Source organism: Syngnathus floridae, chromosome 6 (assembly GCF_059516105.1).
Source record: "Syngnathus floridae isolate MCC-2025c chromosome 6, RoL_Sflo_1.0, whole genome shotgun sequence".
NCBI lineage: Eukaryota > Metazoa > Chordata > Actinopteri > Syngnathiformes > Syngnathidae > Syngnathus > Syngnathus floridae.
The window spans coordinates 11,089,728-11,102,508 of NC_142418.1; the positions used below are offsets into that span (position 1 = coordinate 11,089,728).

The following is a 12,781-nucleotide window of genomic DNA, read 5'->3' on the forward strand; positions in this document are numbered from 1 at the left end:
GGAACCTTTTTAAGTCACATAGGCTCAGCAGTGTATAAAACAATTGGGTTTACTAAGACTTTATTGGTAAATGGAAAAATTAGGGACAAAAATCTCCACAGGACTATTGGCTGAACTCAGTTGTCGGTGGGCTTAGTTGAGAAGAAATAAAATCAAATAAGCTGTTGTGTGACAATTGGAGGCTGATGTTGGCGCTGTTGAGAGAAGAAGCTCCCTCACTCAGGGCCATCTCATGAAAGTTTTGGAGGATCAGCGGGACCACCTTGTAATAGCAACAGGGAAGGACTTTTTACAGCACTTGTGTACTTGAAAGACGAATGATATAACCTAATGTTAGGCTCACCTGGACTACTATGAGCTTCTTCTCCAGTGGTTTGCCATCCGGGAATATCTCTCCAAAACATATTGTGATGGTATAGTTAGGTGAGCCTCCCTTGTTCTCCTTAAACTGGTTTAGTTCTGAAACAGATGTAAATGAAAAAGATTACATTTCATTCAACCATTCTACAATATTAATTGGGTTTAGATAATTATGCCCACCATAACAAAACTTTTGAAAATTAAAGAGCTCCATTTTAGTGTTTTGGGGTAATTTTGTCGGGTGCGCTTGAGCCATGCTGGGTTTCTCAATGCTAGCAAACATGCGGCAAGTGTCCTGCCTGATTCCATAAATGCCAGACTCATGGACTTCAAGAAGTAGACCTCTTTGGATGCTGTTGAGGATGCGGTTGGTGTACTCAATCTGGTGGAAAGACAAAATCCATTCCCTATTATCATCTCAAAACGTTCATCCCATTTGTTTTTAAATTGGACAAAAAGCAGACTGTATCAAACTGGTTATGCTCATACGAGTCAAGTTCTTGAACCATTCAACATAAAATGGTTGATGGTTTCTTGCAAAAATGCTAACGGCTGTTTCCCTGATTCAAGGTGGAATCAGACAGTCAAATACGAGTCTTAAATCACATTGATTGTCACATTGTGTCTGTTGAATGTTACAAGGCACCTGTTTGTGGTCCCTCAGGCCTTCAGTGGTGGGAAAGCAGAGAGTGTGGGAGTTGTTCTCACAAGGTTCTTGGAAGTAGTGGAGTTGGAGACGGGCTGTGTTCACTGTAGTCTTTAACATTTGTCTATTTTTGTAGTGGATGGAGACCTCTAAGTCAATGCTCCTATAAGATAGGTAAGGATTTACTGGGAAGAGAAAAGCAAACTAAGTTTTAGTCATGACTGAAAGAACATGTTCATTGAACAAGGATGTACGATAGTGTCCAGGCTCTCCATGATAGATAGGGTGAGAATCTCAGTCAATAGGGAGGGGTTAAAAATAAAGCCCCCTTTATATATGGCAAGAATGCTTCATGGACGGACACCTCACTAGTGAGGTGTTGGGGCATGAACCACTGGGAGGGGGCCTTGGGGTTGTCCCTGAGAGAGGCCTTGGAATCCTGCTGGAAGAAGTCGGACAAAGCCGCTGGAGTGAGGACTTCCCTGCCATGCTACCCCCTCAACTGACCCATCTAAGAAGAAGGTTAGGTGGACGAATGGGCAAGTATTACGCAGGTTTGGACGAGGAAAATTCTGATTGTCAAATGGGAGGTGAACAATTCAATTCAATGCATTTTCTGCACAGGGATCTTATGGTATCTATTGTAAGGCAATGATGTTTATCCACACAGAATGAAATAAATGCTCACCTTGGAAAGGAGGAACAGCATTCTTAACAATTGCATCACTGAAATAGTTTCTCTGGACGGTTGGACATTGGAAATGTTCTGTTAAACACCCGCCTGAGAGAGAGTAAATCATATTTCAATGACCAACATTATAAGCGGGAGAAACGTTATCTTTCTTTAAACAAATGGGATGTACCTAACGGATGACAACCAGGCTTTAAGGCTATAGAGTTATTCGCAAATTGTTGCTGTTTGGAGACAAAAACAGCATTGAAGTGTTTATTTTCTTCCGTGCCTACGAATGAATGAAAAACAAAACCAAAGAATAAAATCAATACATTTGCTTTGACGAGAGATCTAGGTTAAATCAATAGCAACTTACTCTTAGTGTTGATAATCTCATAGATTTTATGAGGGTCTTCAGTCTTGGAGTTATTTTCAATCAATTTGAAGTGCTGATCGAGGTTGTTCAGGTTACAACGAAAGTTGGTTTTCCATTTGGCCTTATTATTCGGGTAAACACTGATTTTACCACTGACAACTGCCCATGCCTGTGAACCATACAGGAACATCTCAGTAGGTGGAACTGTTTACTAGATTATCCAACAAATTAAGATTTTTTAGATTGGTGCAAACTAATTCGTTGTTTTGACAGTATTTAGAATAAATTCCATGAAACAATATGAACAAAAATGCTAAATATTGAACACAATTTTTGTCTCATTCTAATGACATTTCCAACTCAAAACATAATTCAGCTTTTGAAATTGTCCTTAGGTGTGATTGTGAGTGTGACTAGTTGTTTGTCTATGTGTGCCCTGCGATTGACTGGCAAAAAATTCAAAAGCATTATTATTACAAAATTGAAAGCTCATTAAATATCGAACCAGATATGGCAAACGTGTGCCAGCAGTGTTATAGTTCACTGAAGGAACTCAGACCTACATGAAAGATTTTAGTGTCGACATCACTGCAGTCACTTTTGGAGTTGTGCTTCCAGGGAATTCGGATTCTGTTTGGAGCGACGTAACGCAGACCCTCATACTGGCCTGAATTCACTTGCTCTATGAGCCAGGTGGCAAATAGTGGTTTATGAGGGCTGAGAAGAAACATATTGGATTAAATCATCACCTGTTGTTTTGCTTACACTCAGGAAAACGTATTCTATTAACAACTCGACCAGGTAAACAGGAGCAGAATTAACCAATTGACATTTGACATCTTTAATTGGTACTATACAATCACAAACTGTCCAAGAAGAAAATGAGATAAAGACAGAGAATATCTTACCGTTCCATATCTTTAATTGGTACTATACAATCACAAACTGTCCAAGAAGAAAATGAGATAAAGACAGAGAATATCTTACCGTTCCATATCTTGTCTGTTGTTGCTTCTTAAGCGGGGGTGGATCTGGTTCTTTTCAGCCCTGTGCGAGATTTTATACACGCTCACAGACAGCGTGGCGTACCTCCTCCTAAAGGAGGAGAGAGAGGAGGGGGGGAGGGGGGGGGGGACTTTCCTGTGCTCTTCCCTGCTTGAGACGGTTTCATCAATGCAGGAAGGAGGAGAGAGAGGAGGGGGGAGGGGGGGGGACTTTCCTGTGCTCTTCCCTGCTTGAGACGGTTTTATCAATGCAGGAAGGAGGAGAGAGAGGAGGGGGGGGGGGGGGGGGGGACTTTCCTGTGCTCTTCCCTGCTTGAGACGGTTTCATCAATGCAGGAAATGTGTATCTGCACTACAATCTGCTTTAGGTACATAAATTAAGCAAACCGGTATACTTTCGGTCCATCCATCCACCTGTACTGGGGGATATCCCCACAGGGGTCACGGGTGTGCTGGAGCCTATCCTAGCCGTCATCGGGCAGTAGGCGGGGAACACTTTTAACTGGTTGCCAGCAATGGCGTGTACTTTCGGTATTGGGAGAAAATGAAAGTTGTCAAGGAAGCGTGACGTCATCTCTTTTCTTGTATGATTACATTGGTATTTCATCAGCTCTTTCAATCAACAGAACCTTGAGGTCAAAATCCCTTGAGTGGATCATTATTGTCACTTAGTGGCCACTTATGATTTATTGCACTATTTACCACAGTGAACTCAAAAACTTGTTGAAGCCGCCTTGCTCGCTTCATGTTAAAACATGACAGGTTATCACGGTATCTATGAGAATCTAAGCTAATAATAGATCTTCAATATGCGCATGTAATTTCTATCTGAAAGAGTTATTGCAACCCATTATGTGGCATGGACTCTTGTCCACCTGCCCTGATTTTTAGTTGGTTTTAGTGAATAAGAAACTACTCATGGATTTAGAGTTAAATATATCTTCTCTAAATGAGGTGTCATAATCTATACTGAGGGGTTTCTAGCTTCAGGACACTGCAGGTGTGCGACTATGTGTATTAACAACCTGTGGAGGTGCACACCGGTTTCATGACGTACTTAGTCTTTCACAGCTGAGTGGAGCGCAAAACTGGAAAATCGAGTTGGTTTCCACCTTCTATTAGTGGCTTGTCAATTTTCTTACCCAGCAGTCCAATGGATTTTGGTCATAGTATTTTTTGCTTAAGCTCCCCCCTACCCCAGCTGTGTTCTTTAGAAACATGCACAGTTGAGATGTCAGTAATACAGAAGTGATACATGCCTAATGTGGACACTTCTCCATTCCGGCTAGTATGTAGACTCTGTCTCAGGCAGGATGAGAGAGAGGATATCTTGGTGAGTCGCAAACCAGCCTTTTTTTTTTTTTTTTTTTACCACCTCCCACCCCAAGATTTTCAGTAAACACTGCTAAACATTCAATATATGCTCCGTAGCAGGCGTGGGGAGGGGGTGCCTGTGGCCCCCCATCTAGCTACGCCATTGGGCTCAGGAATGCGTTACAGGATTGTAGATTGACACGTGACAGCTTTTGAAATTTGTTGTGTGTTGATTTTCTCGAATGCCTTGACTGCATTTCTTAAAGTTTCACTTCTCATGGCTGTTCGTTTCATGTGAGCACATTTTTCCCCCATGAAGAACCTGACAAGATGCTTTGCTGAATTGAGATGTGAAAGACTATTTTTCAAGATTAGCAGAAATGGTTTGCAATGGTTTCTCCTCCTTTTGGTAGGTTAGCTAGCCTGCTGAAGGAGATGTGATGCTCGTGTTCACCAGCATTCTTCTGGGATTTAGAAGACTTCAATATTTACTTCCAGCCTTGAACTTCCTAAATGCATAAATTATTTTGGAATGATTATTTTGATGATTTCCTCATTTGCTGTCATAACTGTTGCCTCATCCAAACTTGATGATGACATTTTATTTTGTAGCATTGTAACCTGTAATATGATGCAATCATTTTAAGGGGATTTTTTAATTGTGTTGTTGTCCCTCCTCCTTCTAGTGACGCTGCTTTTCACAATGGCTTGCATACTGTACACCCACGCTCTCACACACCTTTCTCTCATTCTCCCTCCCCCGTGAACAGAATACAGCATGTCACGACACTTTGAGCAATGCTGTTGCTAACTTGGTCCTTATAAGATATGTTTGTCAAGCTTATTATAACTGTGATATGTGTGTTATGTTAGGATATGAAAGGCCACTCCTTCTACTATGGCAAGACTGTCATAGTCCAACAGGAAATTTCATAAAAACTTTTCATAAAATGTCACTGTGAGTGTGAAGTGTGTGGCTGTTGACACTGTCAGCCATTAAAGCATTGTGGCATGAATGACCTTTGGCACTTTTCATGGGACAGCAACAGTAAGCACCATCAAAAATAAATGTATGTAAATATACTCAAATTCTTAATAGACTGAGGATTTCCCCCCCCCCTACTGTTTTATGCATCATGGCGCTACTGTGAAACTATACCATGCATAGAATACATACTGTATTTCTTTTTTCAATTACTATTGAGTTTTGTAGACATTCATTTATATCGATATATATTCATAAAATGTGCAATATTCACGTTTTCTGTTTAGAAATATAAAAAGTGTTCATTTAAGTAATGCTCCATAGCAAAATAACTTACATAAAAACAGTAGCCTACTTGGGCAAAAAATAAGCATGATGAAATTAAATGAGAATAATAGTTAATTGGGAGCACATAGACATGTTTTGATGTTGTATATGTAAATCTCAGGATAGGCCAAACAAAAATGTCACCAAAAATATATACAGTACTGTATACTGAGAATAACTCATGTGTGAACTCATAGCCTTCAACGCAAAAGCATTATTGTCTTGTCAGATTCTAACAGGTTGGCACGCAGGTGAATTGTACCTTCTGCCACCTAGTGGAATAACATGTCATTGCCATGTCATCTGCCTCGGTTTACGTTAACGTCATTGATGAATGAAACATAATTTGCAATGATTCCCCTCCAACCGCAGAAGAGGAAGGAAAACAAATCTTGGCGGAAGGTGAATTTGTTGCAATTACTAATTCATACCACAAGGTGGCAAAACTATCTTGTTTTCCCCCTGCAACCGAGTTTCTCCTACAAAGACCGACAGTGCATGGATGTTAGTCAACTGAACCCAAAGAAACCAGTGCTTTTCTCCTTGACTTTTTCAAAGCATTTTGAACATTTATACTGGCATGTTTAATTCTCTTAGCACGATGAATGAGTGATCCCTCTAAGGTGGTGCTGAAATGCTTCTGCGCATCTGCAGTTCGATTTGGGATTATGAACTCCCTCTGCTAGCATTTGAATACAACAGCAATGTCTTAAAATTCCTACAGGGGCGAACACATAACCTGCATGTCATAAACGCAATATTTACTTTGGAGTGAATCGCGCACTCGCGCCACTTGTCTAATTGCCAATTACTGTGCTCAGAGACACGCTTAGCATCCATTTGGCTGCGTAAAGCTGTAACCTGGATACAGGAGCGAGCGTCTTGGTATTTGTGATCGTAAAGAGCCAGAGGAGAACGGCAGTGGGGGCGAGGACTTATAATTTGAAGACTTGCCAGGGGTACATTGTCAAATTCAAAAGGCATTTCAAAGAGTCCAACCATTCACTTTTTTAATTCTCTCCTTTTTTTCCAGTCTTTTTTTGTTTCACCCCCCGCCCGCCCCTCAAGCTTCCTGCTTTCTTCTCGCACGGTTGCAGGCCGTTTGAATGGACCAATGGGCCTTCAAGTTGGAGACATTGGAATGCAAATGAGGCCAGCGCGTGCTCGGGGCCCAGTGAAAGCTCAGATTGTTTATTGAGCTCCCGGAGCCACGCGCCTGGCCCGAGGGAGCCGGCCCGCGGAAGAATCACACAGCAGGGGCGGGGCCTCGCCACGGAGCGTGCGAGGAGAGGGTGGGGTGTGCGTCAGGGCGCGTGTTGAAAAAGAAGAGTGCTGCCAAAGTTTGGGTCACATCGGCTCGTGCTGAAGAGCAGTCAAGAGAGACTTGGACGACAGTCGGCCGCCGCACGGTCCCCCACGCGAAGGACACGAGAGCCAAGCGTCAACGCATCCATCACGGGAGCTGTCACAGACATGGCAACCATCACCACCACGCAGACCGCCTTCTCCTTCGCGCTCACTGAGAGACGATCCGGCTTGAGCGTGCACGCCGGGGCTCAGGATTGCTCGCTCCCGACCGCGCACGAGCAGAACCGTAGCAAGGTGCTGAAAAGACAGCGCTCCAACTCGCCGGAGCTTCTGCGCTGCAAACGGCGCCTGAGCTTCAACGGCCTGGGCTACTCCATCCCGCAGCAGCAGCCCGTGGCCGTGGCTCGGCGAAACGAACGGGAGCGGAACCGGGTTAAGCAGGTCAACATGGGCTTCCAAACGCTGCGCCAGCACGTGCCCAACGGGGCCGCCAACAAGAAGATGAGCAAGGTGGAGACCCTGCGCTCCGCGGTGGAGTACATCCGAGCTTTGCAGCAGCTTTTAGACGAGCACGACGCGGTGTCGGCAGCGTTCCAGTGCGGGCTGCCCTCGCCGACGCTTTCCAACACCTACTCGGCCGACCCCGAGTCGCCCCACTCCACGTACTCGTCCGACGAGCCTCTGAGCTCCGAAGAGCAGGAGTTGTTGGACTTCACCACCTGGTTCGACCGCTACTGACGCAGCACCACACGGCGGCGCCCGTGCGTAAAAGCGAACCGGTGCCTGAACGAGGGTTCCAAGAGTGTTGTGACGTCCCGCCCTCACCTGACTCTGCGAACAAAGCAGCCAAGCAATAATAACAGAAGTTGAAGGAGTAAAGGAGTTGGACTGTGTCATGTTGACGCGCTGAAGTAAACACTGTTGAAGAAGTGCAATTATTAGGAGACGCTCACACACGCGCGCAGGCAGCCACGGCCACAACTGTCCTCAAATGACTGAAGACGGACAGATTTTCTTGTCATTCATTGTAACACGAAGACCTATTTTTGTACACTGAAAATTGTCACTGACTGATGGACTAAGTTTTATCAGCAATATCAAGGCTACTACCTGGGACGAATTGTAGTTTATTTCCCCTTTTTATATAAATATATGTAATAGGAGGTGATAAGGAGATCTCTTTTGATGTATGCACTTGTTCTCCACTTCCTGCAGCCTCCAATTGTACATACTTGATTTTAACAGATATATTTGTGTAAAACGAGTTTTATAAATAAAATAATCTATTTATATTACATGTTTGCGTGGATGTGTTGGTTTCCTTCCATCTTTATGACCTTATGTTCACGCGTTTGCGGCGGTAATTGAGCAAACTATGGAGCATTTGTATTCAAGTTCACTCCCCGCCCCCCGTCTTCAATGACCTCACCCCGACTTGATTGGGCGCATGGGGCTAAAATTGCGCAGCTGGGTGTGTAAGAATTAGAGACGCGCACCTTCCACTACTCTTTGTGTGCATTCAGGCAGGGGAGATTAATATTACTTTTCTTGCATTGCATTGTTTCATGCGTGCTCTATTTCGCCTGCAGGGAGAGTGTTTCGGGGGAGGAGGACGAGGCAATTCACCCTTCTCAAAGCCCATTTGAAATACGGCCCCGGGAAAGTCAGCCAGACAATACGTCAGGTCAAAATTCGTATTGGCCTGACTAAAATCAATCTAAATAAAAACCTGGCCTTGTAGACTAGTTGTATCCCCGACTGTGTTTTTCAAGCAGGGTTCAATCACTAGCACACCTCCCTCAAAATAGGGAGCACAACACCCCACTGTGGGCACCATTGTGCTTCCTTTGCGCCTCATTATTTAAATTTGGGGCCTTTATTGTAAATGATTAAACTCAATTATTGCCTTTATGATTATAGCCATCAAAGTCTGATGGAAAAAACAGCCCATCACTCAAAATGTCTTTTTTCCTCCTGATGTCATGTGTAGGACTTCATAATAGTTCACAATTACTTATTGTTTACATATATTTTATTTGTTTCAAGTAATTTATATTTTATATATAAAATAAATATTGACTAAACTTATATAAATATAAAGTGGATTAAAATTGTTATTATGATATAATAATAACAATATAATAATAATATATTGTCTAAGTCTTAATGTACGACAACACGATTAAAAGCACAATAATGATCATATTTATAATAGCGTAAACCCTCTGACAGCAAACACAATCCAGTTTAATTTCAAAACAAATACCCTATAACAAGGAATGTAAATTATTCTTTCCCCGTACTCAACTCTCATGCCAGTATAAAAATAAGTTCACAATTGTACTGTTGCATCCCTAAACAACTAACAAGATACTTATCTGAAACTTTGATAGCAAGTGATGCAATTGTGGCACAGTAACAAGTTAACCCACTTTCTCCATGTGCCCCTTTCTGACATTACAATATATCTTTCAGGTTCTATGGTTATCATTCCAAATTCCTCTCACTTTCTCACTGTTACAATTAATACTGTGTTGGCATGACCCAAAATGTTTTCAAGTCAGAACATTTTCATTTCATTGTGACTACATTTATTCTTTGATTAGTTCTGTGAAATATCATGGTTCTTACGTCTCATTGGGAGTCGTAGGGCGTGAGTTCTATTCAGCTGGAGTTTAAGTTACAGGTCCTTGAATGCTCTGTAAGAAGGCGACACACACGCGCACGCGCACACACGCACGCACACACACACACACAAACACACACACATGACTTGCAGGTGTTAGCCACGTGCCTGCACTTGGGTGGGGGCTGACAAAAGCTTTGGTGCATCTACTGGTCAGTGGCACAGTCAGGATCAAACAAGTGATAAATGACTTAAAGGACATAATGTGTCGTATAAAACCCTCCTACGTCTCCAGGACTGCAAAAGACAAATCAAATTGGGGCGTGCAACACCCCGCTGCCCCATTATGACACGCTTGATGATGTCTGTGATGTCCTTTAGTGTCAACCAGAGGCCAACTCCCTCAATGAATGAAAACGTTTGTCCACTGACGGATTGATTGATACACAATTTTCCCCTCAGCTATAGCGTAACAAGATGAATTTATTCATGCTACTTTGTCTTGTAGGGTCATTTTCATGTTGCAAATATAAGGGCCATGTTCACTTCAATTCATCATGAAATAATCCATCATGTGCAGCCCATTTGGGTGTGCAGCCCAATGTGACAGGAGTCAAGAGTGGCGCGCGTGTGTGCTCGTGCCAAAATGTCTTGTTGAATAAGTGGCAAGCAAGTGTAAACCTAAAATATGTTTACCAGTGTGTGTGTGTGTGAAACACATTTGAGATGAGTTAGAATTCACAATGTATTTTTCTTTATATTCAGTTGTATTCATACAATACAGAACAAAAGTCAAGAACACACATTCACACACATACATACACAAACAAAGATTTTGCCACAGCAAGAAAGAACAATTAAATTGGAATTTATTTGTGATGAATTTAGTTGATTGAACATTTGGAAAGGCACACCCTTAAAATAGCTGGACCAACCCAAGAAGTTAGGTGAAATTTACTGGGCTTCGTGAATATGTCAATTTTTTTAACGGAAATTAGGTTGTTGCTCCAGCAGTTACTGGAGGTCACTCAATTGAGCTCAAACCAGTCAAAGGAAATGGCTAATACCATCGCTACAGTAATGCATGGCGGTGGAAGCAACATGCTGTGGGGATGCTTTTCAGTGGCAGGAACTGATTGAGGGACAGATGACAGCAGTAAGGTAAAGAGACATCCTGGATGCAAGCCTCCTCCATCGTGCTCTTGACCTCAGACGGGGGTGATGGTTCATCTGTCAGCAGGACAATGACCCTAAGCACAGAGCCAAGATAATAAACGAGTGGCTTCAGGCCAACTCAGTGAGTGTGCTTAAGAGGTCCAAGCGTCACCATTTGAACATCTATGGAGAAGTCTGAAAATGGCTGTGCACCACCGTTCCCCATCCAACCTGATGGAGCTTATGAAACACATCTGAGTCGTTTCAAAATGAATTATAGTCTGTTTCTTTTTTTTTTTTTTTAAATTGGAAAAGTCAAGCCTTGTCATTTGGGTTTGTTTCAAAACTCACAGCTACAGCTTACACGGAGTGTATCGAGTCAATGAATGGATGACTGAAGATTTAATTGCCCCTCTCAAACTGGAATTTGTTCTTCATCTTGATGGGGCTACGTGTGCAGAAAATACACACTCAAGCAAAAGTCTTATATAGATGTCTTCTGTTGACAACCACAAAGTCACTTGTGCTTAGTGAAGGAAAAAAAAAGTCAGTCTTCAGTCTACGGAATGAAAGGAGCGTGGACGTGAATCCCTGACACCCCTGCATGTAAGGACCTAAGCTCAGGCTGGGGTGGTGGGGGGACGGGGGTTTGTGTAGTAGTGTGTTGTGTGGAGGTGGCGGGGGCTGCGATTTGCATGGGCTATTGTGCTGCCCAAGTTTGGGTGTTTTTTTTCTGTCCCGGGCCCTTTTGGCCATTTACTTCCACTCTGGCTGGCTGTGGTGGGCTGTGAATAGTCTCTGCTTGGAGGAGACACAAAGGCGCTTTTGTGCTCCGGCCGCACCATATTCATCATGTAATGCCTGTAAGACAAATCTGATTGGACGTCTGTGTCACTTTGATGTGGGTCCAGAATGCAAGTTGCCCTGAGATTGCTAACTTCACCCTCTATTGCCTATTCTGCAGCATTGATACGGGGGTGGAAGCGAGGCAGAGTGAGAAGAGGTGGCTTGGGGGAGAAGGAAAGAGCAGGCAGGGGGTACCACTCATTATTTGCAAGGGGAAATTCATAATAAATTTGCCCAGTCTACAAAACCGGGTCGAGATGATTGACACTACTTTACACCAGGCTCAACAAAAGCGCTGATTTGAGCAGAATACCAAATGAATGGGGCGAGCGTGGACCTAATTCAAACAATTTTAATCCTTGCTGTCCACTCTCATCTTTCTTTTCCCCGTTTACTCACACCTCCAAATTTATTTCTCTTTGGTCTCATTTTAAAGGTTAAGTCTACTCTAATGGATGTGCTAATTATTGATGGACTCCTGTTATTCGATGCTTTTCATTTGGGCCGTATGGGGAAGTGTTATATTCCCTGGACTTGTCACCACTAGAAGACAAGGCACATGCCATGGCCAGGGGGATGATGCAAAAAATCATCCTTTTCCTTAAATAATGGCCCAACTCAGTTTTTAATTTTCTGAAAACACGAAAACGGAGAAACAAATACGCATTATATCATATTTATTAGTGATTTTATTCCAGGGTTAAAATCAAATGAATTATTTCATTTAAAGATGAAGCCAATATTAGCAGAGGTGGTCAGCATCCTGAGAAGATGTTTAATGCAAAATATATATTTTTAATCAAAATATGACTTGAAGAAGATGATGGAATACTTTGAATAATAAAGATCGTAATAATAATAATAATCTCTTGATTTATAGTCTTCTTTCCTAACTCAGTAACGAACGCTTCAAACGGTCTGAATATGTCTCATGTGTAGACATGTCCTTTCTAGGTACAGTTTAAACGGCTTGTCTCCTTTCTTTTGCCACCATCAGGTGTTTTCTTTCACTCAGCAAAACGTTGTAACGTCTTAAAGATGGGCCGCTGTGCAAATTTGCTGTCTGTCTAAAGGTCTCAGTTTTACACAAACATGCACAAAACACACACCCACACACACGCGCATGCACCCACATATGTACTCACAAAGTTCTACGCCTGA

At 42.7% G+C, this 12,781-nt stretch overlaps 2 protein-coding genes across 5 annotated transcripts; one reads left to right on the forward strand and one right to left on the reverse strand.

Moving 5' to 3' along the window:
* Positions 1-43: 43 nt before the first annotated feature.
* On the reverse strand, positions 44-3,198 carry irf7 (interferon regulatory factor 7). 4 transcript variants are annotated; one of them, XM_088378628.1, is made up of 9 exons: positions 3,043-3,198; positions 2,619-2,772; positions 2,056-2,224; positions 1,870-1,968; positions 1,695-1,787; positions 1,007-1,191; positions 541-742; positions 344-459; positions 44-262 (listed from the first exon to the last, which is right to left on the reverse strand). In XM_088378628.1, the coding sequence occupies exons 1-9, from the start codon at positions 3,048-3,050 to the stop codon at positions 104-106; spliced, it is 1,185 nt and encodes a 394-aa protein (XP_088234754.1). In that variant the 5' UTR covers positions 3,051-3,198; the 3' UTR covers positions 44-103. The 4 variants fall into 4 exon arrangements, with proteins under 4 accessions (XP_088234754.1, XP_088234755.1, XP_088234752.1 ...); XM_088378629.1 differs by having other exon boundaries at positions 2,964-3,089; XM_088378626.1 differs by lacking the exon at positions 3,043-3,198 and having other exon boundaries at positions 2,619-2,801.
* Positions 3,199-6,770: 3,572 nt separating this feature from the next.
* On the forward strand, positions 6,771-8,290 carry ascl1b (achaete-scute family bHLH transcription factor 1b). The gene has a single exon (XM_088379012.1). The coding sequence runs from the start codon at positions 7,159-7,161 to the stop codon at positions 7,729-7,731; it is 573 nt and encodes a 190-aa protein (XP_088235138.1). The 5' UTR covers positions 6,771-7,158; the 3' UTR covers positions 7,732-8,290.
* Positions 8,291-12,781: the final 4,491 nt, after the last annotated feature.